General features: G+C 41.8%; 1 protein-coding gene across 2 annotated transcripts in view; it reads left to right on the top strand.

The window, feature by feature from the left end:
• Positions 1 to 26335, top strand: part of KCNH1 (potassium voltage-gated channel subfamily H member 1) — a 450237-nt gene that overhangs the window by 344147 nt on the left and 79755 nt on the right. For both annotated transcript variants that reach the window (XM_017853054.1, XM_017853052.1), the window contains exon 10: positions 8431 to 8627. In XM_017853054.1, the coding sequence (XP_017708543.1) occupies positions 8431 to 8627 (197 nt within the window). The remainder of the gene's footprint in view (positions 1 to 8430; positions 8628 to 26335) is intronic.

Below are 26335 nucleotides of genomic sequence, written 5' to 3'. Positions count from 1 at the left end.
TCAGGTTGTTCAGTTTCCATGTAGTTGAGTGGTTTTGATTGAGTTTCTTAGTCCTGAGTTCTAGTTTGATTGCACTGTGGTCTGAGAGACAGTTTGTTATAATTTCTGTTCTTTTACATTTGCTGAGGAGTGCTTTACTTCCAATTATGTGGTCAATTTTGGAATAAATGTGATGTGGTGCTGAGAAGAATATGTATTCTGTTGATTTGGGGTGGAGAGTTCTGTAGATGTCTATTAGGTCTGCTTCGTGCAGAGTTGAGTTCAATTCCTGGATATCCTTGTTAACTTTCTGTCTCGTTGATCTGTCAAAAGAGACTCTCAGCTGTAGGTCTGTTGGAGTTTGCTTGAGGTCCACTCCAGACCCTGTTTGCATTGGGTATCAGCAGTGGAGGCTGCAGAAGATAGAATATTGCTGAACAGCAAGTGTTGCTGTCCGATTCTTGCTCTGGAAGTTTCATCTCAGGGGTGTACCCTGCCATGTGAGGTGTGAGGTGTCGGTCTGCACCTAGTGGGGGATGTCTCCCAGTTAGGCTACTCAGGACCCACTTGAGCAGGCAGTCTGTCCGTTCTCAGATCTCAACCTCCATGCTGGGAGATCCACTGCTCTCTTCAAAGTTGTCAGACAGAGGCATTTACCTCTGCCTAGGTTTCTGCTGCTTTTTGTTTAGCTGTGCCCTGTCCCCAGAGGATTATACAGAGGCCAGCCGGCCTCATTGAGCTGCAGTGGGCTCCATCCAATTCGAGCTTCCTGGTGGCTTTGTTTACCTACTGAAGCCTCAGCAGTGGCGGGCACCCCTCCCCCACCCTCGCTGCCACCTTGCAGTTAGATCTCAGACTGCTGTGCTAGCAATGAGGGAGGCTCTGTGGGCATGGGACCCTCTGGGCCAGGTGTGGGATCTAATTTCCTGGTGTGCCGTTTGCTAAGACCCTTGGTAAAGTGCAGTATTATGGTGAGAGTTACCTGGTTTTCCAGGTGTTGTGTGTCTCAATTTCCTTTGGCTAGGAAAAGGAATTCCCTTCCCCCTTGCGCTTCCCAGGTGAGGCGATGCTTCACCCTGCTTCAGCTCTCTCTGGTCGGGCTGCACCCGCAGACCAGCCCCAACTGTCTGACATGCCCCAGTGAGATGAACCCTGTACCTCAGTTGAAAATGCAGAAATCACCCGTCTTCTGTGTCACTCACACTGGGAGCTGGAGGCTGGAGCTGTTCCTATTCAGCCATCTTGGGCATGCCCCCCTCTTTTTTTTTTTTTGAGATGGAGTTCACTGTTGTTGCCCAGGCTGGAATGCAATGGCACAATCTCGACTCACTGCAATCTCCACCTCTTGGGTCCAAGCAATTCTCCTGCCTCAGCCTACTGAGTAGCTGGGATTACAAGTGCTCGCCGCCATACCTAGCTAGTTTTTGCATTTTTGGTAGTGATGGTGTTTCACCAAGTTGGCCAGCCTGGTGTCAAACTCCTGACCTCAAGTGATCTGCCCACCTCGGCCTCGCAAAGTGCTGGGATTACAGATGTGAGTCACGGCGCCTGACCAGGGCAGTCATCTTAATCATAAAGGTTCCATCTTCATGACCCAGATACCACCTACAGATCTCACCTCCAAATACCACTGTATTGGGAGTTAGGGTTTTAGCATATAAATTTGAGGGGGCGGGGACACAAATATTCAGACCATAGCAGGTTGGTAAGATTAGCCACATTTTATAGTTGAGTAAACTGAGATTGAGAGAGATTCAATAAGATGCCCAGTGCTATTCATTTACGTACACATTCAACAACCATTGAGTGCCTGCCATGTACCAGAGACAGTGCTGGGTATGCAGCGGTTCCAAGTACGATGGGTGTTTCCAGGGGGAAACATAGAGTGAAGAGGACATACATAATAGGGAGCTACTCTGCTCAAGGGATCAGAGAGGAGGTTTAGGCATATTTTGAAGGATGAGCAGGCATCATCCAGGCCAAGGAGTAGAGTGAAGTGTCTGGGACAGTGCTGGGAAAGCCCTGATGTGAGACAGGAGCCAAACTTAGAGGGACTCCAAGACTCCCAATGTGACTGGAGGGCAGGGAGTAGGAGGAGAAGTCCAGCAGGGCCAGCACGAGCCCTCGATGGGTTGAACCTGGGCTTGCAGCCAGCTTGTCTGCCCCAAAACTCATATTGAAAGAATAGATGATAAGTTATTGGAAAATGTGTTGAGGGCAGTACTGGAGAGGAGGAGATTTGGGCATATTCTCTTTTTGTGTTAGTCATGGCTTCACTAACTGAAGAGAGGGCCTGGTATGTGGTATAATCCAGGTGGTCTGAGAACTGAGCCCTTGTCATTGTCTTCCTGAGCTATCTAGTTCAGTATGCATGCACACATTCTGCTTAGGGCTTGCCTGGAAAGATTAACCCAGCTCCCTTTATCTGTCTTTTAAGCAGTTTTTCTCTTGGGCCAGTAGAGAGGATGCCCCTTCCTCAGAGCCTCTCTCAGCTATGTCAGGTCTCTGCAGCTGCATTTCATCATCCTGATGAAGTGAGTGAAAAAACCCCTCTTGTCCTGAAATGGCATAAGGACAAAGGACTTCCTGATACCCTAGGGAAGAGGAGTAAAGGCAATGGGGTAGGGGGAGGGGGGCAAACCTTACTGTACTCCGTGTTTCTGGCACCTCTCTCAGCCTCCCAGAGAAGCCCCCAACAGAGTAGTGGATCTAAACCTAAAGAGCTACTCACTCAACAAGTCAGTGTTTCTCACTGTCAGTGTACAGTGTGGAAGGTGCTGAGGTGAGTTTGCTGCCAAATGAGGAAACCAGGCACTTTCCTCCAAGGATTACAAAATATAACTCTCATTTCTACAGGCGAATGAAGGAAAAGATAATTCAAAATACAGGGTGGTTCAGAGGCTTCCAAATGGCTTTTCAGTTTTTTTTTGTTTTGTTTGTTTTGTTTTGAGACAGAGTCTCACTCTGTCACCCAGACTGGAGTGCAGAGGCACAATCTCAGCTCACTGCAACCTCCACCTCCCGGGTTCGTGCCATTCTCCTGCCTCAGCCTCCCGAGTAGCTGGGACTGCAGGCACCCACCACCACACTTGGTCTATATTTGTTTTTTTTTTTTTTTTTTGACGTTTTTTTATTTTTTTTGCGATTTTAGTAAGAGGGGGTTTCACATGTTTAGCGCTAGGAATGGTGCTTGATGGCCTTGACCTCATGATCCACCCGCCTCAGCCTCCCAAAGTGCTGGGATTACAGGCGTGAGCCACCATGCCTGGCCATAGCTTTTCAGTTTTGCTAAAGAGGCAGATCTTTGTGCCTTAAGGCATTGCTCATGCTGATCCCTCTGCCTGGAATCATCTCCATGCTTCAGCTTTATGCTGCTTAACTTGAACTCATCCTTCAGGTTGAGGCTCAGACATCAAATCTTGGAAGACTTCCCTTATAACCTTGAACTTGAGCTGGATACCCCTCCTGGACTCTCCCTTGTTATAGGCCCTAACACATTACAGTCACCTGCATCTCCTTCCCTCACTGTATCTGCTGTTCTGCTGTTACACCTCAGCCCCTAGAACAGTGCCTGGCAAAAGTTGCATGAATGACTGAATGAATTTGTTTAAATTGGTTTGGGTCTAGAAATAATGATCTCAATAGCAGATAGTGAGTTTAATATTAGAATTATATTTTGTGGAGTACATTATAACACTGTGAGATTGTCCTTAAAAGAGCATATAATAGGGAATAGTGAAGACAAGCAGCCAGAAATTTCATTTTTTTCTGATCTCCCAGGTCTGCCAAGCTCACTCAGAGCCTGTCTTTGAATAAACAGCGCCTTCTCTCGAGGGTTCCAAGACTTAGTTGTAAAGTTCAGATCAGAATTGTTTCCCTGTAACTCTTTAACCTCAGGAAGACTATTGATCCTTCCAGGGTCCCAGAGTTCCAGCATCTCTTGAATTCACCCTGGTAATCCCATTTCACCCCACTCACCCGCCTTCAGCTTCCTCAAGTGGCTGGCTGTTCTAGCCTTTGCCCTTCATTAAACCAAATTGCCTGCAGGGACTTGGTTTTCTTCTGTGCTGTGCCCCTCCCTGGCCCTGTGCCACCTCAGCCCTGTGTCCCACTTCCCAGCTATGTTTTGTGGATGTTCTTCAGTCCTATGTTGGTACCCCATAGGGCTGTTTAGAGTCCACTGCAGAATTGGAGGTTCAGTAAAGACAGCTGCATATAATTGAGGGGAGGAGGAGGAGGATTAATTATTACTGAGATGTTTGCCTGGAGTTTTAATTAGCCTGCCTTTCCTTACTTCCCTCTTTTTTTTCCCCCCAGCTCAGAATGTCCTCTTAGAATGTTAGTATTTTAGAGACTTGGAACATTAGGTTTTAACATTCTGCACCCAGAGCCTCAGTGTAATAAATAAATCAATAGGCTGATTGCCTCCAGTAGCTTGATTGCTGAGTGCATTGGGGTACCTTTTGTTCTTGAGTGAATGATCATTTCATACACTGGCAAATGAGAAACAAATGTGGGTGTAGTGCTTGTCCGGGCTTCTGATTTGCAAACCTGACCTGGGAACTCATTATTTCCAGCATTGTGTGTGACTTATGAGCAGCTTGCCAAATGTTCTGTCTCCTTCCCCTTGACAGTTCTCCCAAGTTATGTGTGTCATAAAAACATTTTGCATTTGCCAGAATAGTCCTGAGTTTGTTTTGGATCTGACAGTTCCTCTGATATTACATTCTTAAATCTCACTAACAGATAATTTATACCAAAACTACTGCCTTGACAGGAAGTAAAGTTATATGATTTTCAATTTGGGTTGAAAATCAACTCAAGTTATGACAATACTGAGACTCTTAGACCCTACAGATTAATCATGATTATCTTACCGTGAAATACTTTTTGTAGTAGGAACTACCCTCCATTTATTTTTTCTGTCAAAACCTGTGATTGGAAAATGTTTCATAATGGGAATATTGTCATTTCTACAGATGCATTTATTTCATGGTGTATTCCAACCACAATATGGTTGCCCCTTGTTTTATGCAATAGGTATGCCCCTGAAGAGTTGCTTATAAACTGAATTTTTATAGATATATTTATAATTACATGCACATGCAGTGCTACTATTTTACCTAATAGTTTCTTTTGTAATTAGAAAAATGACTCCCAAATTCATCTGAGAAGTGTAACACTCATGTACTGGGTCTTGTTTAGATGAAGTAATCTTAATACAAATCAGGCAAGATTATCAGCTAGCTTCTACTCTCAATAGTGCTGGCTTATAACACATTTCATCCCAATAGGAGACTGCAGGTTTTATACATTCTACATTTTCTCACAGATATTCAAATGCTTCCAGAGGAAAATCTGCCCCTCTTAGAGCCACCCCTTGCTCTGTCTTCTATAGTTCTTTCAGGGAAGGAAGAGGGGGATGCCAGCTCAGAGTTGGGATGATTTGTGATGTTCTGCTGGAATATTACATAACCTAGCAGGTAATTTTTTTTGAGACAGGGTCTTGCTCTGTAGCCCAGGCTGGAGTGCCCGATTATAGCTCACTGCAGTCTCAAAATTCTGGACTCCTGAGTTCAAGCAATCCTCCCATCTCAGCTTCGTGAGTAGTTGGAACTACAGGTGCATGCCAACATGCCCAGCTGTTTTTCATTTTTTGCAAAGGCGATGTCTTGCTTTGTTGCCCAGGCTGGTCTCAAGCTCCATGATTCTGTGTATTCTGGCTCTCTATTGCTATGTAGCAAACCACTCCTACATTTAGTGGCTTAAGAAACTTATTATTGTCTCTTCCATTCTGTGGGTTGTTTAGCTCAGCTGGTTGGTTGTCACTTGTACTTCCCACATGTGGGTGCAGTCAGGCATTGACTGGGGCTGTAGTCATCTGAAGGCTGGACTGGGCAGGACAACTAAGATGGCTTCTTGACATGACTGGCAGTTGAGACTGTCAGCTGAGAGCTCAGCTGGGCTGTGGGCCCCAGCATATACATATGACCCCTTGTGTGGCTTGTGCTTCTCACTTGTTGATTGGGTTCCAAGAGGGACAGTCCCAAGAATGAGTGTTCTCAGAGATCCAGGTGGAGGCTGCAAGGCTTCTTATGACCTTGACTCAAAATCCCAGAACATCGCTTCTTCCACATTCTATTGGTTGAGGCCAGTGAGTGACTAAGGCCAGCCCAGATTCAAGGGGAGGGAATTAGACTTCACCTCTTGATGGGAGTTGCAGCATGTGTGTACTGCGGGGAAAAGAATGGGTAGGGCCTATTTTTAACTACCTACCATAATGTTCTGGAGGAAGGACATTCTCTTGAGGAACAAGATGACACAAATATGAAGGGTGCATAAGCCATTGTGGGCAGTGTAGGGAGGTTATATAATGCTTAATACATATAATATTTACAAATGAATTGGCCAGCCTTGTTGGTTAGAACTGAGTACTGGGGCGTACACAATAAATGAGCCTATTTCCATGGAAGCCAGTTAGCATCCTACAGAGAGAAACATTCTCCTTTACTGACCCCAGCCCTAAATGAGCCACCTATGTTACAGATGTTTGAAAAAAGAACTTAGTTAGAGAATCTAAGTAGCGCAGTTTTAAAGACATATTTGCCTAGAAACTACCCCAGTATGTATCCTATTCACATTGACTCAGTAAAACCATCTTCGTAACTTAGAACCACAAACACATAAAGAACTGTGAAGTAGTATGTCTGGTATAAATGTTTTTCAGCTCACATTTTGGAGGTGCTTAGGGAAGGCTGTGCCCACAGATATCTTACATACTTAGAATGGACACTTTTTGATGTTTGAGGTAAAGTCAAGTTCTATCCATGTACTTGGAAGTATAATTACCTCCTTAGCTTTAATCAGGAAAACAGCTGGCCTGTTAAACACACTGAGCTACAGGTCCTTTGATTTCAGCTGTGGAGCTTGGCCGATCTGGATGCACAGGCTGACAACTCCCTTGAATACATTACTTTTCACCCTTGGTAGCATTTTTCCCTTCTCCTGCGTACTCCTTGTTGGCTCCCTGGGGATTCAAATTTGTGTTTATCGTGCTGAAAATTTAGAGGCAAGATAAACAACATTTTAAACTATTTATAACCAGAGGCTATGCCAGAAATGAATTAGGCTTTGCATTTGACATATGTTAAAATGTTGCTTGCTGGCAAAGGTAGAAAGAATATCCCTAGGTGTGAAAAGCAGATGGTTAAAGATGACTGATAAAGTTTTGACCCAGAATATGGCTATATGGGATTAGTACTTGTCTTAATTTGGGCTTCTATAACAAAATACCGTAGACTGGGTAACTTATAAACGACAGAAATTTATTTCTTTCAGTTCTGGAAGCTGGAAGTCTGAGACCAGGGGCTGGTATTGTCAGGTTCTGGTGAGGGCCCCCTTCTGGTTTGCAGACTGCCTACTTCTCATTGTATCCTCACATGATAGAAAGAGCACAGGAGCGCTCTTAGGAGTCCCTTTTATAAGGACATTAATCCCATTTATGAGACGCTCCACCCCCATGACTTAATTACCTCCCAAAGGCTTCACTTCCTGATATCATTGCACTGAGGTTTGGATTTTAACATATGAATTAAGGGGGAAGGGCACACACATTCAGTCCATAGCATTATTCTGTTGACTTATTAAATGTATTCTTGTGGAATGCTAGGGATAGAGAGGATCCCGGAGATGCCATTTATATAGGGCCCATATTTTTATACCACCAGGAGGACATTTAGCAAGGGTAAGAAACATGTTCTGGAAGGAGGTATGGGAGAGAGGTTGAGAAAGAGGCACTATACAAACATAAACCTTAGGGTGGTGGACACACTGTGGTAAGGAAAGAACTCTGTCTGACTTCTTCCATGTGGATCATCCCAGAGAGAGACCTCTCTTGCTCATTAGATTTCTGATGAAGAGTCCACATGCTCCATTAAATATTCACCTCTCAGTCACACTAGTATAGACCCACCGCAGTCTACCTCCGTTCTTTCCTTCTGCTTATAAATATTGGTTGAGCTCCTACCTTGTGCAGGCACTGTGTTATGTGGATGAATAAGACACATGAGCTATCAAGTTGAAAGACATGCAATAAACCAGTGAACAAGTAATATAATGAAAGATTATGATTAGTGTTATGGGGGAGAAAAGGGGTGTGATACAGAATAATGGGCATGTGTGTCCTGTTTTGGATAGGATGATCAAGATAACCCTTTGAGGAGGTGACATAAATGATTTCAAAGTGATTAAACTTTGGCATGTGTTAACTGCTACTTAAACATTTCTTAAACTGCACGTTGTTAAGGTTCATGTTAAAATAGTGTTTGCCTTTTCTGAGCCCAATCTGCAGAATGCTGAATGGACAGCAATTCTGGGGAATAGAGGGAAGCCAGCTGGATGGGCAGACCTCTCCTGGCAAACATGTTCCTCATGACCACCTTCTCTCCTTAGGAAAAGGAGACGTGTTTGGAGATGTGTTCTGGAAGGAAGCCACCCTTGCCCAGTCCTGTGCCAATGTGAGGGCCTTGACCTACTGTGATCTGCATGTGATCAAACGGGATGCCCTGCAGAAAGTGCTGGAATTCTACACGGCCTTCTCCCATTCCTTCTCCCGGAACCTGATTCTGACATACAACCTGAGGAAGAGGGTGAGCTAAAAGTTTCAGTTGTTTTCTACAAAGAACAGTCCCTGTGCACTTTGGATAATCACTGTGACTAGAAAAGTCCCTTTGCTGTTTATTTAAGTAGAGTAATTGGTTCTAAAGAGGTTCTGTTTGTTGTTTGCTCTGCTTTGCTATAAAATGGAGGAGAGAGGGGATGTTGCTAGATTAGGAGATGGATCCATTTTGGTGCAGAAGGGATTTATTCATGTGTGTGCTGGGGGCAGGGATGTGGCTTTTTTTTTTTTTTCCCCTCATCAATATCTAGACCTCCTAGCATTTTGAAAAGATGAGTAAAGCATGAGGTTGCTAGTCAGCAAAATGGCTCTGTGGGGCTACTTAATTACTACAAACTGAATTCTCTGTGTTGACTGGGATTTGCTGAGTAGTGTGAAGCCATTAGCCTGTCAGCTAGTAATGATAATTTTTTAACAGATATGAAAATGACTTAGTTGGGTCCAGAGAATAAGAGAGACATGGAATTTGTTTGTCTAGAGAATATTTTGCATGCAACTACCAACTAAACTGGTTGAGAAATGATTGGTGGTTTAAGAACCAGAAGATTTTTTACCTGAAGTTGTTTCTTCCACTCTCAAATCATCAGAACTGCTCCATCTGTCTCTGTGAGGATTAAAGTATTGGTCTCATACTTTTGGGGTTTTTACGACGGATTTTCTTGCACTTCATCTCTCCAACTCTTTTGGTTTAAACAATAATAAGATAGCTCTGCACCTGGAGAAATCATATGGAAAGGTTGTCATAGGAATCTTTCCTAAAATGACTTCATAATCTTTCCCCCAACTTGCTTCTTGTCTCGTGGTTCCTATTTACATTGTCTGATTTGTCCTGGAAAACCCTGGCATCAACGTTGATGCTGCTTTTCCCTCTCTGAAGCCTCGTGTTACTCATCAGATCCTGTTGGTTCTATCTAAGCTCTCAAATCTAAGTCAGTACTTTGCTTTCATCCTCAAGGCCCCCACAGAATTCTCAGGACACAAAGCTCTTCATTAAAAACCTTCCTCATGCCCTAGCTGGATCATGCAATGGGCTCCAAATTCACCTTCCTGCCTCATGGCTGCCCTCAGTGGAGTGCTTCTTTGTTATGGCTGCTTGACTAACCTTAAAAATCTGATCTGTCACTCTCCCACCTGACGAAAGGATAATATCTGTACCTTTCAGCATGGTGTATGTGGTTGTCCACATCTGGCCCAAACTTAACCCCTGAGCCCTAACCTCAACCACTTCTCTATATGCCCACCCTTCCCACCCTGAATTGCCACCATGAGAATTCCACACAGTCCTCCAAGCACATGACACCCCTTCAAAGTGCTGTGTCTCTGCCTGCTGCTTTCCCAACCTGGAATTCTTTTCTGTATGTGACAAACCCCTGTTAGCCCTAAAAACTGCTGAAATGTTTACTTTTTTATTCATCAAACCCAGTATTGTACCAACTGAATTAGACTAGACTTATAAAACCCAATGATACTCAGTTCCCTATCTCCAGGAACCTAAAGTCTAACAGAAAAGTTAACACAAGAAAGATAATTGTGTAGAAGATGGTAAGTACAGTGATTGTGATTTGAACAAGGTATTATGGGAGCATAAAGGAGGCGGACAGCTAAAGGGAGTCAAGGATTAACTGTCAGGGGTGATACCTGAGCTGAGTCCAAAGAACGAGTTTGCCAAACAGAAGGGACCGATGATCTACTGGGAGGGGAAATTTGCACAAAGTCTGGAGAAAGGAAACAACCCTTTGTCGTCTAAGTCCTTTGTACAAGGTTCCAGTGCCTGTCACTGGGCTACCCCAGCAATATTCCTCAACCTGTTTTAAATCCCTTGGACTATCTTGTGGGTCCCTGCACAGAGACCTGTGAAGGCAAGGGCTTGGTGCCTTAGTATCCTCAGTGCATAACCAAGTGTGGGGTGCCTAGAATTAATAAAAGTTTGAGGATGGCAAGGAGAAACAGATGGGATCTCTGGGCCTCTACTTCCACATTATAAAATGCAAGATTGTGGCGAGATGGTTTTTATAGTTCTGTGGTTTGAAACCCGGCCATTTAAATTCTAGTGGAGGGTGGGCGGTGGTGGAGAAATGTGCATCCAATGTTCTTCCTGGTTGATCTGTTGGTTGGGAACATAGGATGCTTGCTGGTGATACATTTAGCCAAGTGGATTCTCTTATAGTCTATTTTTTGATGTATTCCTTCTTTCTGTGAAAGCAAGTTGATTATAATCAGCTTTCAGTGTTGCTGATAATATAGGTTGAAAAAATATGCAATTTGGGTTATTTGGAGGAGTAATCTTCTTGGAATAATTGTGGCTCAAGTAAATCTGTCTTTAAAAAAAACACAAGAATGACAACAAAAACAGTGACACCTCAGTGGTCAGATTTTTTCTGTAAGTACAGAGTGATAGCTCTGCAGAAGAGAAGACTCAGAGGCTACATTTTTGAAGGGCTGTTGTGGAGGAGTTTTTGTAGCCACAGGGTACAGAGGAAGAACCAAAATTATAGACAGATTTTGGCACACTATAAAAGTCTTTTGAAAAAAAATCAGAACTCCCAAAAAAATGAAATAGGCTGCTTTGAGTGTATCAAGTTCATTATTATGAGGGTACTTAGGCATCTCCTAGGTACCCATACTCAGAAACATTGTGGAAGGGATTTAGGCAACTGTTGGAGAGTCAGACTAACTGACCTTCAAATTTCCTTCCAGCTCTGAGTGACTATGTATGAGTCTGGTATGGATCCAGAGGAATTTTAGTGAAAGCCTTTGTGTAAAGAGGTAGCCATTCTTTTTTGGAAAAAAAAAAAAAAAAAAAAGAGGCTTGTCATTTTGGTATTGCCATTGTAGTCTCTTGTTGTGTCCTTCTGAGAATTAATTTGTAGTTACGTAGGGCATGGAAGACAAGAACATTACATGCATGAATTATTCTTGTAGCTATTTTTTTCCTGGTAAAGTGAAGTGTATTGTTGTAGCTGTTTCTATCTTGGCAAAATTAAGTGTTTTTATTTGCTAAGATTTTTGACAACAGAGTGCCTTTGACGTCTGTCTGGGGAGTTGCTTGATCTTGCAGATCTTCTCCAATGTGCAGTAAAGACTCTGAGCTGCAAGATGACTTGGTAACCATTCAGTCTCTTCCCTACTTCCCTAACATCCTCATTTCACGTTTTATAGAAAGGTCACAGAGCTGGGTTGATAATGAAAGAATTGGAGCTAGAAGTGACACCTTGATTAAAGTCTTCCTGATCACAGCTTCCTGTCCTACTCTAGCCTCTGTATTCTAAGCCACATCCCTTTTCCCCTAAATCCAAGGGTATGAACATCACCTAGCTCTCAGCTCTGCTCTTGGAACCCAACTCAGAAAGAAACTGTTGATTTCCTCCATTTCCTCCAAAGCCACATGAGGGCACAGACAAGGATGAAAGAGGCAGAACCTGGAGGCAAATCCAGCATTTTGACCTTTAGTTTTTCTTGCTTGTGAGGTCTGAGCCAGGTGAGACTTTGGTCTGGGTCCTGCTTCTGCCACTTATTGCTTCTATAATTCTTGATAAGCTAAAAAAGTTTCCTTTTCTGTAAAATAGGGATGATGAAAATGTCTAACTTGTAGGGTAGTTGCAAGCATTAAATAAGGTAATATTTGCAAAGCTCACATGAGTGCAAAGCTACATAGCAAGTGCTCAATTCATTTGTGTGTTATTGTTATTTTGTTCCATCCACTATATTTTGTTCCATAGGTATAGAAAATACCCTATACTTTATTATCCTGTGCCTTTTGAAAAGTAAAAAGAAGGCAGTTCCTCTGCCTTTGTTCACGCAGGGTTATTGCCCTGCCTGCACAGTGTTCTGTGGGGTAGGTGTTATCCGTAGGTTCTCTGCACCTCTTGTAGCAAAGGAGGGATCAGTCACTCTGAGAAGTGGAATCCATTGCTGGTCTTGCTGCCTCTTCAGCTCCTGCCGTGAAGAGGTCAGCAATTGCCCACTGTTTTGGCCAGTTCCATTCTTGGAGGGAAAAATCAGGCTATTTTGAGATCTTAGGTCAGTTAACAGGGAGTCTAGAGGGAAGCACAAAACAAAAGCATAGCATTATTGTTTCTTCTGAGGGAGGTGGCTTGTGGCTATTCATGAAAAGAAGGGGAATTAGAGCCTTCCTCATCAAATCCTTGGCTCTCTAGGGTGCCAGGTCTACGTGCATTTTCCTCCAGGCCTGGTTTCATCTTGTATCTGTAATCAGAGCTTTGCAGACTATAAACAGTAAGTTATTACCAACTCCAGATATTGTGCAAGCTACGTCACTGTATCAGTGTGTGTATGTCAGCTTACTACATCTTTGGAACAGCCTCATGACATTACCGATCATTCCCATTTCTCAATTGAATAAACTAGGACCCTGTGAGGAAGAAAATCCCTTTTCCAAGGTTGCCTGGTTAATAAGTGGCAGATTCCAAACCTGGCATGTGCTCTTGTGGCTCAGCAGTGTCACATTCTGTGGCAGCTTCAGTGAAGTGTGGCTCTCAGCTGTTCCCATATTGGTATTCTTTGGCTTCTGCATTCTACTCTGTTAACTTTTCAGGGGAGGCTTGGGTTGTCTCCTAAATATCTTTCTCCAGTGGCCTTTGCCACTGCCAGTACACTCAGAAACATGTATGGTAAAACCACAGTAATACCCCAGGTTGGGAGATGTGACAAATTTCCCCCTCGTAGTGACAGAGACACAGCAGGTAGCTGGGTGTGCTGGGTGTGGGAAGCATGACATGTTTCGCTTTGGTTAGGCAGCGGGTTAACCCAGCCATGCTGTTAGTAACTCACTAGAAAGGGCAGTGCTTTGAGTCTAAGGACTAGGTTTGAATACTGATTTGACTGCTGACCAGCTATGTGCCTTTGGGCAAGTTACTTAACTATTCAGAGCCTCAGTTTCCTTATCTGTGAGAAGGGGCAGTATAAGTCCTTCCTAGTTAGGTTTTTTATATTTTATGTATTTATTTTAAGTTCTAAAATACATGTGCGGAACGTGCAGGTTTGTTACCTAGGTATATACATGTGCCATGGTGGTTCGCTGCACCTACGACCCATCATCTAGGTTTTAAGCCCCACGTGCATTAGGTTTTTGTCCAAATGCTCTCCCTCCCCTTGGCCCCCACCTCCCAACAGGCCCCAGTGTGTGATGTTCCCCTCCCTGTGTCCATGTGTTCTCATTGTTCAACTCCCACTTATGAATGAGAACATTTGGTGTTTGGTTTTCTGTTCCTGTGTTAGTCTGCTGAGGATGATGGTTTCCAGCTTCATCTATGTCCCTGCAAAGGACACAAGCTCATTCTTTTTTATGGCTGCCCTAATTAGGTTTATTGAGAAGTTTACATACAGTAAAACAAACAAAAAGAAAAAGTGACACAGTACCTGTAGGAACCACTCAATACATATTTTTCCCTTTCTCCTCCCCACTGCCCATCCCCTACTTCCACCTCCAGTCTTGGAGGTTCTGAATTCACACTTTGTTGCCCTTGGTTTATAACCAGCCTTATTTCTTTACTCAATGTTTCACTTGGGCTGTACTTTCCTTTCAATCTGAGAGAAGGTTTCACTCCCCAGGTCCTAGGGAATTACATTCTCCTTCTGATCATTAGGACAGTAGAAGCAATGTACCACAATTAAATGATGTACTGCAGACAAGTAATTACGTAATTAACAGCAGTCAGTGCATGGGATAATTGGCACGTAGGTAATTGGGAGGGCGGTTCTCATTCTGTGTGTAGGGCTTTATTTTTAAAGCCAATATTGTTGTGCATTGAGTTTGTTTTGTGCAGTGTTTGTTTATATTAATTTGTTCCAGGATGAATTTTTTTTTTTTTAGTTTGGTTAAAGCCCCAACTTAGTGAGTTTGGGAGGGAGCTTGGGACTATAGTTACTGATGTATTCAAAGCTGGGCCCTCCTAATGCCTGTTTTCTAAAACTGAGGTTGCCATAGTGAACTGTCTTGAATACCATATGTACATTTCTAGCCCACTTTAACCAAAGAGCATTTTATTCTGGAGAAGAGAAGATGAAAGCATTGAATGCTTGGAGAAAGCTCTGCTCATAAGTGGCAGTGGAAAGCTTTTCAATTTTCTCCCTGAACAAATTCCTGTGGAAGGTTGGTAAGATGGAAAGAAAGACCATAAAGCTAGGTACTTAAAAATGTCATCCACTTCCGCCCTGAATCATCATAGCCTAAGTTTTAAAAATGATCTCTGCATAGCCCATATTTTCCTTGTCATCCCTCCATATGTGGGCTTCTGTGAAATTAAAATCATCTATTAGTCTGTCAAGCCAAAAAGATAATAAAATCATGGTGTTGGAATTAGGAGTCGGGGGAGGGGGAGAGATGATGTGAGTGACATGACCATAATTCTTTCAGAACAACAAACCGTAAATCAAAATCAATTTCCGTTTTCCTCAAGAGGATCAATGAGTGATGTTAGGGACCTGTGCAGTCTTTCAGGGGTCCTCAGCTGTTCCCCAGTACCCCAAGAAACATTTAGCAGAACCCCATCTTGATGCTGGAGGTGGAATAAAAGTGCTCCATGCTTCATTATGTATGAATTAGCTTAAACTGTAGTCTGTCAGGCTATGTCTGACTATTTTTAAGGAAGTTTTAGTGAAGTTTAATGAAGTTCTGGAATGAATGTGGGCTTTAAAGCTAGATCTTCACATCCAGGCTCTGCCATTTGCTAGCTGGGGCAGGGGGTCAGGATGGGTGGGCATTGAACAAGTACACCTTGTCGTCTTCCGTGGATCTACACTGCCTACCCCAAATGGTAGTGATGGGAAAGAGTGAGAAAGTACCAGGCACATTGCCTCACATGTGGTAGTATACAGCTGTGTTACTTCCCTTCCATTATTCATAGCAGTGGGGGCAGCAGAGCAAAGAAGAATAGGAGCCATAATGGTTTGGCTGGTAGAGTAATCATGTGGAGGTACTAGATTGGTGGTTTAAAATGTGGATCCTGCAGTCAGAGTATTTGAGTTCAAATCCTGGCCCTATTTAGTGACCTCAGGCCAGTTACCTAACCTCTCGAGGCCCTACTTTATTCAGGTATGAAATAGAGGCCTCAGTAGCATGCTTTGACATAGCAAATTCTCAATGTTTGTATGGCTATCATTATGATAAAGAAGATGTTGATAATGATAAGGATGATGACAATAAAATCATCAAATGTATTGCTTAGCTTTTCTGGGACTTAGATCCCATTAGGTGCTAAAAGTTTTTTAAAAGAAGTAGTAGGCTGAATTTTAACATCTAGAAATCTCCTGAACAGAAAATTCTAAAATTTGAGGCTGGCCCCTCAAGTAGCCCCAGAGATCCAGGTGGTTCATCAGTGAGGTTTGGTGAAGAATGGCTCTGTTGGATTCAAAATGGATCTGATTCCTCCTATAGCAGAATGAATGGAGGGAATGGTAGAGTCAGGCGTGGAAGAGAGGAAGGAGGAGGAAAGTTGTAATTTATCTTTTAATACTCATCAAGTTACTTGATGTACTGTTACATATAGTGTTTACCACAAATTAGAAAAGATCTGGCCTAGTTTAGAAGAATATAAGGTTAGTGCAGTCTTTTGGAGAAGAGTAGCATCCTTAATAATATTTTCTTAGGTGTATGTAATTGAGGCATAATAAGGGTAGTGCTAATGGATCCTAGATCAGAAGTTCATCCTCAAGCGAGCACATTGGCTTCTTGTTGTCTTAGATGTTTAACCCAAGATTTCTCATTCATGTGTTCCCTAAAATTTTGAATTATATCTGTAAGTATTATCTATTATGAAATACCTGTTAAAATCCACCAGAGCTAGTGTTTTACAGAGCACATTTAGGAAGCATGATCTAGATGTTCTTTAGTATCTCTTCCAGCTCAAATGATCACTGACCTGTGGAGCAAACAGGTAGGTCTTGCCTCTGAAACATCAAGAAGCCAAAATATACTCTAGCAGTGGGAATCTCTGTCACCTGGTCCTCAGTAAAGTCCCAAACAGAGATTACTGGCAGGGTCTCCCCAATTTCTAAACATCTTCCTCAACTCAGCTCCCCTCCCACCTCTTACAAATGCCCAGTGGCCCACTCATTTTCTAGTGAATAGCCAGTCATATTTTCAAAGTGCGTTTCGCTTGTGCTAATGTTAGAAGGCTGTCAAAGGATGTTTTCTAACTAGCTTCAAAGTTCCTCCTTGCAAGTTACTTTCTCATTCTTTCTTTGGCTCAGTCAAATTTCACATTTCTAACTCATCTACCATGTTGTTTGGGCTTCCTTTTTCCTATTTAAGTGTTCCTTCTACTCTTAAAAATGTGCCCTGTGGTTTTGAGCATGTCCTTATAAATTTTGCAGTAAGTTATGGAGGTTTTTATTGTTGTAGCCTTTGCTTTTGGTAAGCAGAGTCAGGATTTGAACCCAGGCTGCCTCTCCTCTGATAACAATAATTACCTTATAAGATGTTAGATTAATAAAAAGAAATGTTAGTTCTCCTCTATTTCCAAGGGGGATTTGAATACCTGCATATGAGCTCACATATAGAATCTATCCCAGACCAAATGTCCATGCAGACTGTATCTGGTAATATATATCAGAGGTCCACGCTGTTTTGGTTTATCTCTTTGCAAACCTTGTTGTTGGCAGTTTACTTCTTACTAATGTCACTTAATGGTCCTTACCCTGCCTGTGCTTAACTTAGATTTCTATATTGAAATTTTGAATTCATAATGGGACCCTGCTCCATATAGCTTCTCTTTAATCTCTCTAGTCTAGATGAAGCCCCTTGTCTTTTAATTCAATTAGCAACAATCACCTCTTTGTAGTTCTCATTGTATTTCCAGTTAACTTTTTTTCCCGAGATGGAATCTCGCTGTTGTTGCCCAGGCTGGAGTGCAATGGCGTGATCTTGGCTTACTGCAACCTCTGCCTCCCGGTTTCAAGTGATTCTCCCAACTCAGTCTTCTGAGTAGCTGGAATTACAGGCGTGCGCCACTGTGCAGGGCTAATTTTGTATTTTTAGTAGAGACTGGGTTTCTCCATGTTGGCCAGGCTGGTCTCAAACTCCTGACCTCAGGTGTTCCACCTGCCTCGGCCTCCCAAAGTGCTGGGATTACAGACATGAGCCACCCTACCTGGCCACACTTCTCTGTCTTGATCAGCTTTTTTAGAGCTTGGTACAAAGCAAATGTTCAATAATTGAATGAGTCAGTCAGTCAACCGACCAACCAACCAACCAACCAACCAACAAAAATATACAAATCTGCCAACCAATACTGGGCATATCCCTCCATCTTATTACTGCTATGTATTCTTTTGTTCTTCTTTTCTGAGACAGAGTCTCCCTCTGTCGCCCAGGCTGGAGTGCAGTGGCGCGATCTTGGCTCACTGCAACCTCCACCTCCTGGGTTCAAGCAATTCTCCTGCCTCACCCTCCCGAGTAGCTGGGATTACAGGCGCCCACCACCACGCCCGGCTAATTTTTTGCATTTTTAGTGGAGACAGGGTTTCACCATCTCGGCCAGGCTGGTCTTGAACTCCTGACCTCATGTGATCCACCCACTTTGACCTCCCAAAGTCCTGGGATTACAGGCATGAGCCATCACAGCTGGCCTATTGCTGTATATTCTTAAAGCCTTGGCTAAAAGATGGTATCTGCGGAGACATCTTTCTTTCTTTGTCCCTCTGAAGCTTTTCCTATATATTTCATAGCCCATTCCCCTTTTTTTCTCTCCCCCAGGCCCTGATTGTAGAGGTCTCTCAGCCTCTGCAGATACCACTGGTGCCAGCATAAAATATAATAACCATCCCAATTTATTGTCTCATCTGCCAAGTATGTGCTAACGCCTTTACATGTATCCCACTTAGGTACTGAGGCCAAGATAGGTTAAATAATTTGCCCATGATCCATTAAGCTAATTGGAGTTAGAATTGCAGCTCAAGCCTGGCAGTCATCAAGCCCATACTCTTTTTGCCGTTGTTTGTTTTATTAAATTTTAGAATTTGGGGGTATGTGTGCAGGTTTGTTACATGGGTATGTTACATGATGCTGAGGTTTTGGTTTCTGGTGATCCCACTATCCAAGTAGTGAACATACTACCCAGTGGTAGATAGTTTTTTAACCCTTTCACCCACCACCATTACCCCCTGCCCAGTTTTGGACCCTTCTGTATCCCCACCCCCAGTTTTGGAATCCCAAGTATTTATTGTTCCCATCTTTGTGTCCATGTGTACTCAATGTTGAGCTACTACTTATTAGTGAGAACATGTGGTATATAGTTTTCTGTTTGTGCATTAATTCACTTAGGATAATGGACTTCAGCTGCATTCATGTTGCTGCAAAGGCCATGATTTTGTTCTTTTTAATGGCTCTGTAGTATTCCATGGTGTATATGTACCATAGTTTCTTTATCCAATCTACTGTTGATGGACACCTGGGTTGATTCCATGTCTTTGCTATTGTGAATGGTGCTGTGATAAACATATGAGTGCAGGTGTCTTTTTTGGTAGAACAATTTATTTTCCTTTGGATTTATAACCAGTAAAGGGATTTCTGGGTGGAATGGTAATTCTATTTTTAGTTCTTTGAGAATCTCCAAGCTGTTTTCCTCAGGGGCTAAACTAATTGGCATTCCCGCCAACAGTGTGTAAGCGTTCCCTTTTCTCCCCAACCTCACCATCTGTTATTTTGTGACTTTTTAAAAAAAAAATAACCATACTGACTGGTGTGAGATGGTATTTCTTTGTGGTTTTGGTTTGCATTTCTTCGATGATTAGTGATGTTGAACATTTTTTCATGTTTCTTGGTCACTTGGATGTCTTCCTTTGAGAACCATCTGTTCATGTCCTTTGCCCACTTTTTAATGAAGTTATTTGCTTTTTGCTTGTTGATTTAAGTTCCTCATAGATTCTGGATATTAGTTCTTTGTCAGATGCATAGTTTGCAAATATTTTCTCCCATCCAGTAGGTTGTCTGTTTACACTGTTCATAGTTTCTTTTGCTGTGCAGAAACTCTTTCATTTAATTAGACCCCAATTGTCAATTTTTGTTTTTGTTGCATTTGCTTTTGAGGGCTTAGCATAAATGATTTGCCTAGGTCAATATCTAAGAGGGTATTTTCTAGATTTTCTTCTAGGATTTTTATAGTTTAAGGTCTTACATTTAAATCTTTAATTCATCTTGAGTTATTTTTTGTATATGGTGAGAGGTAGGGGTCCAGTTTCATTCTTCTGCATATAGTTAGCCAATTTTCTCATATCATTTATTAAATAGGGTATTCTTTCCCTATTGTTTGTTTTTGTTGACTTTGTCAAAGACCAGTTAGTTTTAGGTGTGTGGCTTCATTTCAAAGTTTCTATTCTGTTCCATTGGTGTATTTATCTGTTTTTGTACTAGTACCATGCTGTTTTGGTTACTGTAACCTCGTAGTGTACTTTGAAGTTGGATAATGTGATTGCCTCCAGATTTATTCTTTTTGTGCAGGATTGCCTTGGCTATTTGGGCTGTTTTTTTGGTTCCATGTGAATTTTAGAGCAGTTTTTTCTAATTCTGTGAGAAAAAAAAAAATGACATTGGTAACTTGAAAGGAATAGTGTTGAATATGTATATTGCCTTGGGAAGGATGCACATTTTAATGATACTGATTCTTCCAGTTCATAAGCATGAAATGCTTTTCTGTTTATGTTGTCTATGATTTATTTAAGTAGTATTTAATAGTTCTTCTCGTAGAGGTCTTTTACCTGCTTGGTTAGATGTATTCCTAGGTATTTTATTTTTGTGTGTGTGGCTACTGTAAATGAAATTGCATTCTTGATTTGGCTCTCAGTTTGCACATTATTGGTGTATAGAAATGTTACTGATTTTTGTATGTTGATTTTGTATCCTGAGACTTTCCTGAAGTCATCAAATCTAGGAGACTTTTGGTCTTTACGGTTTTTTAGATATAGAATAATATCATCAGCAAAGAGATAGTTTGACTTCTTCCTTTCCTATTTGGATACCCTTTGTTTCTTTCTCTTGTCTGATTACTTTGATTAGAACTTCCATTACTATGTTGAATAGGAGTGATGAGAGTGAACATCTTTGTTTTGTTCTAGTCCTTAGGGGGAGTGTTTCCACCTCTTGTCCATTCAGTAGGATGTTGGCTGTGTGTCTGTCATAGATGGCTTTTATTATTTTGAGGTGTGTTCCTTCAATTCCCAGTTTGTTGAGGGTTTTCATTATAAAGAGGTTTTGGATTGTATTGACTACTTTTTCTGCATCTATTGAGATGATAACATGGTTTTTGTTTTTTATTCTGTTTATATGGTGAATTACATTTTTTGATTTGCACATGTTGAACCATCCTTGCATCCCAGGAATAAAGCCCACTTGATCACAGTGAATTAACTTTTTGATGTGCTGCTGGATTTAGTTTCCTAGTATTTTGCTGAGGATTTTTGCATCCATGTTCATCAGGGTATTGATCTGTAGTTTTCTTTTTTTGTTGTGTCTTTGCCAGATTTTGGTATCATAATGGTGCCGATTTAGTAGAATGAGTTAAGGAGGAGTCCCTCCTCCTCAAATTTTTAAAAATAGTTTCAGTAGGATTGGTACCAGCTTTTCTTTGTACATCTGGTAGAATTTGGCTGTGAATCCATCTGGTCCAGGGCTTTTGTTGGTTGACAGGTTTTTTATTACTGGTTCAATTCCATTACTCACTATTGGTTTGTTCAGGATTTCTTTTTCTTCCTGATTCAATCCTGGGAGGTTATGTGTTTCCAGAAATTTATCAATTTCTTCTAGATTTTCTAGTTTGTGCACATAGAGATGTTCATAATAGTCTCTGAGGATCTTTTGTATTTCTGTGGGATTGGTTGTGATATTGCCTTTGTCACTTCTGGTTGTGCTTATTTGGAGCTTCTCTCTCCTTTGTTAATCTAGCTAGTGGTCTATCGATCTTATTTATCCTTTTCAAAGATTGAACCTTTTGTTTTGTTGATCCTCTCTATGGTACTTGACCATAGAGAGTACCATAGAGAAATGCAATTTCATTTACAGTAGCCACACACACACAAAAATAAAATACCTAGGAATACATCTAACCAAGCAGGTAAAAGATCTCTATGAGAAGAACTATTAAATACTACTTAAATAAATCATAGACAACACAAACAGAAAAGCATTCCGTGCTTATGAACTGGAAGAATCAGTATTTTTGGTCTCAGTTTCATTTAGTTCTGCCCTGATTTTTGCTATGTCTTTTCTTCTGCTAGCTTTGGATTTAGTTTGTTTTTTCCTAGTTCCTTTAGCTCTGATCTTAGGCTGTTAATTTCAGATCTTTCTATCTTCTTGATATAGGCATTTAGAACTATAAACTTTCCGCTTAACACTGCTTTTGATGCATCCCAGAGGTTTTAGTATGTCGTGTCTCTATCTTCATTTGTTTCAAAGAATTTTTTTAAATTTCTGCCTTAATTTTGTTGTTTACCTAAAAGTCATTCAGGAGCAAGTTGTTTAGTTTCCATGTATTTGGGTAGTTTTAAGAGTTCCTTTGGAATTGATTTCTATTTTTATTCCATTTTGATTTTTGATTATAATTTTGATTTTTTTGAATTTGTTGAGACTTGCTGTATGACCAAGCACATGGTCAGTCTTACAGTATGTTCCATGTGCAGATGAGAAGAATGTATACTATGTGGTTGTTGAGTAGAGTATTCTGTAGATATCTATTAAGTCTGATTGGTCGAGTACCAAATTTAAGTCCAGAATTTCTTTGTTATTTTTCTGCATTGATTATCTGTCTATTGCTGTCAGTGGGATATTGAAGTCCCCCACTATTATTTCATGACTGTCAAAGTCATTTCTCAGGTCTAGAAATAATAGTATTATAAATCTGAATGCTCCAATGTTAATTGTATATATATTTGGGATAGTTAAGTGTTCTTGTTGAGTTGAACAGCTTTATCATTATGTAATACTGTTCTTTGTCCTTTTCTACTTTTGTTGGTTTGAAGCCTATTTTATGTGATATAAGACTAGCGACTCCCTGCTATCTTATGTTTTCCATTTGTGCAGTAGATCTTTTGCCGTCTCTTTACATTGAGTCTGTGGGTGTCATTACATGTGAGATGGGTCTCTTGAAGATAGCAAAAGGATGAGTCTTGTTTTTTTTATCCAATTTGCCACTCTATTTTAAGTGGAGCATTTAGACTATTGACGCTCAAGGTTAATGGTGCTTTGTGAGATTTTGTTCCTGTTGTAGTGTTGTTGGCTATTCTCAGTTCTGTCACTGCTTTATAGGGTCCATGGGCTATGTGCTTACACATACTTTTGTGGTAGCAAGTATCATTCTGATATGGTTTGGCTGTGTCCCCACCCAGATCTCATCTTGAATTCCCTTGTGTTATGGGAAGGATCTGGAGGGAGGTAATTGAATTGTAGGGGCAGGTCTTTCCCTTGCTGTTCTCATGATAGTGAATAAGTCTCATGAGATCTGATGGGTTTATAAAGAGGAATCTCCCTCCACAAGCCCTCTCTCTTTGCCTGCTACCATCCATGTAGGATGTGACTTGCTTCTCTTTGCCTTTTGCCATGATTGTCAGGCTTCCCCATGTGGAAATGTAAGTCCATTAAACCTCTTTCTTTTGTAAATTGCCCAGTCTCAGTTATGTCTTTATCAGAAGCGTGAAAACAGACAAATACACATTTGTTTCCATGTTTAGAACTCCCTTAAGCATTTTTTGTAGTACTGGTCTGGTAGTGATGAATCCCCTTAGCAATTGCTTCTCTGGGAAAGACTTTATTTTTCCTTTGTTTATGAAGCTTTCTTTGGCAGGAAATGAAATTCTTGGCTGGGGTGTCTTTTCTTCAAGAATGCCAAAAATGGTCCCCAATCTCTTCTGGCTGGCAGGGTTTCTGCTGAGAAGTCTGTTCTTAGTCTGATGGTTTTCACACTAATACTATGAAAGGGTAATATTATAGTATTACCCTTTATAGGTAATATGACCCTTTTTATCTAGCTGCCTTTAAGATTTTTTTCTTTCACATTGACCTTGGATAGTCTGATGACTATGTGCCTTTGAGATGGTTGTCTTGTATAGCAGCAGTTCTCAACCTTTTTGGCACCAGGGACCAGTTTTGTGGAAGACAGTTTTTCCAGGAACTGGGGTGGCAGGGATGGTTTCAGGATGAAACTGTTCCATCTCATAAGGAGTGTGCAACCTAGATTCCTCACATGCACAGCTCACAATGGAGTTCACACTCCTATGAGAATCTAATGCCACTGCTGCTCTGACAGGAGGCGGAGCTCCCGTGGCAGTGCTTGTTCACCTCCTGCTCATCTCCTGCTGTATGACCCAGTTTTCAACAGGCCATGGACTGGTACCAGTCATGACCCCAGTAGTTAGGAACCCCTGTTGTATAGTATTTCACAGGAATTCCCTAGATTTCTTGTATCTGCCTATTGACCTCTCTAGCAAGATTGGGGAAATTTTCCTGAATTATGTCCTCAAATATATTTTCCAGGTTGCTTACTGTCTCTTCTCTCTTGAGAATGCTAAAAAGTCATGTATTTGGTCACATTACATAATCCCGTATTTCTTGAAGGCTTAGTTCATTTTTTAAAATTCTTTTTTCTTTATTTTTGTTGATTCAAACAAACAAATTTGGGTTGATTCAAAGGACCTATCTTAGAGTTCTGAAACACTTTATTATGCTTGGTCTAGTCTGTTGTTAAAGCTTCCTACTATATTTTGAAATTCCTGCAGTGAATTTTTCAATTCCAGAGCCCTGTTTCATTTTTTCTTAATATAGCCATATTGTCTTTCAAATCTTGGATTGTTTTTCTGGCTTCTTTATATTGGAATTCAACTTGCTCATGATGTTGTTGGGTATTGGTCTTTGCCATCCATATCCTGAATTCTATGTTTGTCATTTCAGACATTTCATTCTGGCTCAGATCCATTGCTTGGGAGCTAGTGGGGTCTCTTGGAGGTGACAGAACACTCTGGATTTTTTATTGCAGTGCTTTTTTGCACTGGTTCTCTCTCATCTGAGAGAGCCAGCACTCCTCATATATATATATGTATATATATGTATGTATATATATGTATATATATATATGTATGTATATATATATGTATGTATATATATATATGTATGTATATATATATGTATGTATATATATATGGTGTGTGTGTGTCTATCATTTGGATAGGTTTGGATAAGGCTTCTTGATTTTTTAATTCTTTTTTCCCCTTGGGGTATGACAGTGGTATATATTGTGTTAAGCAACTGCTTCATTTCTGGGAGCTTTCAGGGCACCAAGGCTCTGTATGAGTTCCATGGTTGCACACAGTTTCGTGCTATGGTTTCTCACACATTGCTTATTGTAGCAATGTAATTTTTGTTTGGTGATGAAATTCAGGCTGCAGTCTAGTAAGTGGCTTAAGAGTAAGAGCCTGCAGTCAGGGGCAGGGACAGAGACAAGGGAGAAGCGTGAAAAGCACCACCTCCCAGTGTGCATTTGTCTTCACTGGGGATGGATTCACTAGAGAAGCCTGAGAAGTGGTTTCTCTCAGCCCATGCTCCCTGAGCCCCAACAGAAAGAGCCACTGCTGTGTCCACAACAGTGCACTGAGGAGGTTGGTGGAGGATGATATATTATCCCCCCTCCAGGTCCATTTCCAGGCTTTGGTGGTGCTCCCTTTGGCAGCTGGCACCACACTCACATTTTCTTTGACTCAGTGGGGACTTTGATGGGCTGTGCTTCTCACTTCTTTAAGGGTAGACTGTGCTTGAGGTTAGATCTCCAGGGGAGTGGGTTCTACCTCCCTCTTGCTCCTCAGCTGATAGGCCACTGTCCCCCAACTGACCAAGGGAGCAGGCTGGGGCATCCGGTAATGGCATACATAGACTGGTTCCAGGTCACAAAGCTGTCTCTGGCTGCAAGTCTTGGTGCCTGGGAGAAACCTTGGCTTCAGCTACTCTCCTGTTTCTGTCCTGAGATGGGAGAGAGTCTAATTCCAGCACCTACTGCTGGTGCACTCTCCACACTTGCCACTCAATTCTGCCTTTGGGGGCCTTTGTCCTGTCTAGAGCGAGCACTCTAATCTCTGGGCTAAAACTAAAATGCCTGCTTTGACCTCCACTTCTAGGTCACCAAACAATGTCTCTAAACTCTCAAAAAGGTGCCATCTGTGGGCTTGTGACTAGAGCAGGTAGGACCCCTCTCAGGTGAGGAGCATAGGCAAGAAGCTGTGGGGAGTGTGGTCTGCTTGAGTCTGAAGACCATGCTCTTGCTTTTGTGCTGTACCTCTTCCAAACAGTGACCTCATTTCTCTATCCTAGTAGAGCTTCCCTAGGTGATGGGTCCTCAATACCCCCTGGAGGAGGCTGTCAGCCCAGTGTTGGTTTTGGAGGCTGCAGCATGCCCTGTGTAGCTCTTCAGTAATTCTGTTAGAGCAGCAGGCCCCTGGCCACTGCCTAAGGGTATCCGGGCTCTATGGAGCCACCACCAGGCTTGATAGCTGATGGTATTTGCATGATTGCTGTTTGTTCAGAGATGGAGGAAGGAGATGCAAATGAGTTTGCATAATTAAACAGTGGAGCAGAATGAGACTGAATGATCCTTCTGACAAGTGGCTATTTGGCATGTGGCTCTGCTATGGTACCACTGAGGTAGCATAAAAGTCTGGTGATAGTCTATGACAGGAATATTCAGA

The sequence above is a fragment of the Rhinopithecus bieti genome, unplaced genomic scaffold (genome assembly GCF_001698545.2).
Source record: "Rhinopithecus bieti isolate Rb0 unplaced genomic scaffold, ASM169854v2 scaffold_35166, whole genome shotgun sequence".
NCBI lineage: Eukaryota > Metazoa > Chordata > Mammalia > Primates > Cercopithecidae > Rhinopithecus > Rhinopithecus bieti.
The sequence above is the reverse complement of the archived record's forward strand: the minus strand, read 5'-3'. Positions and strand labels throughout refer to the sequence as shown.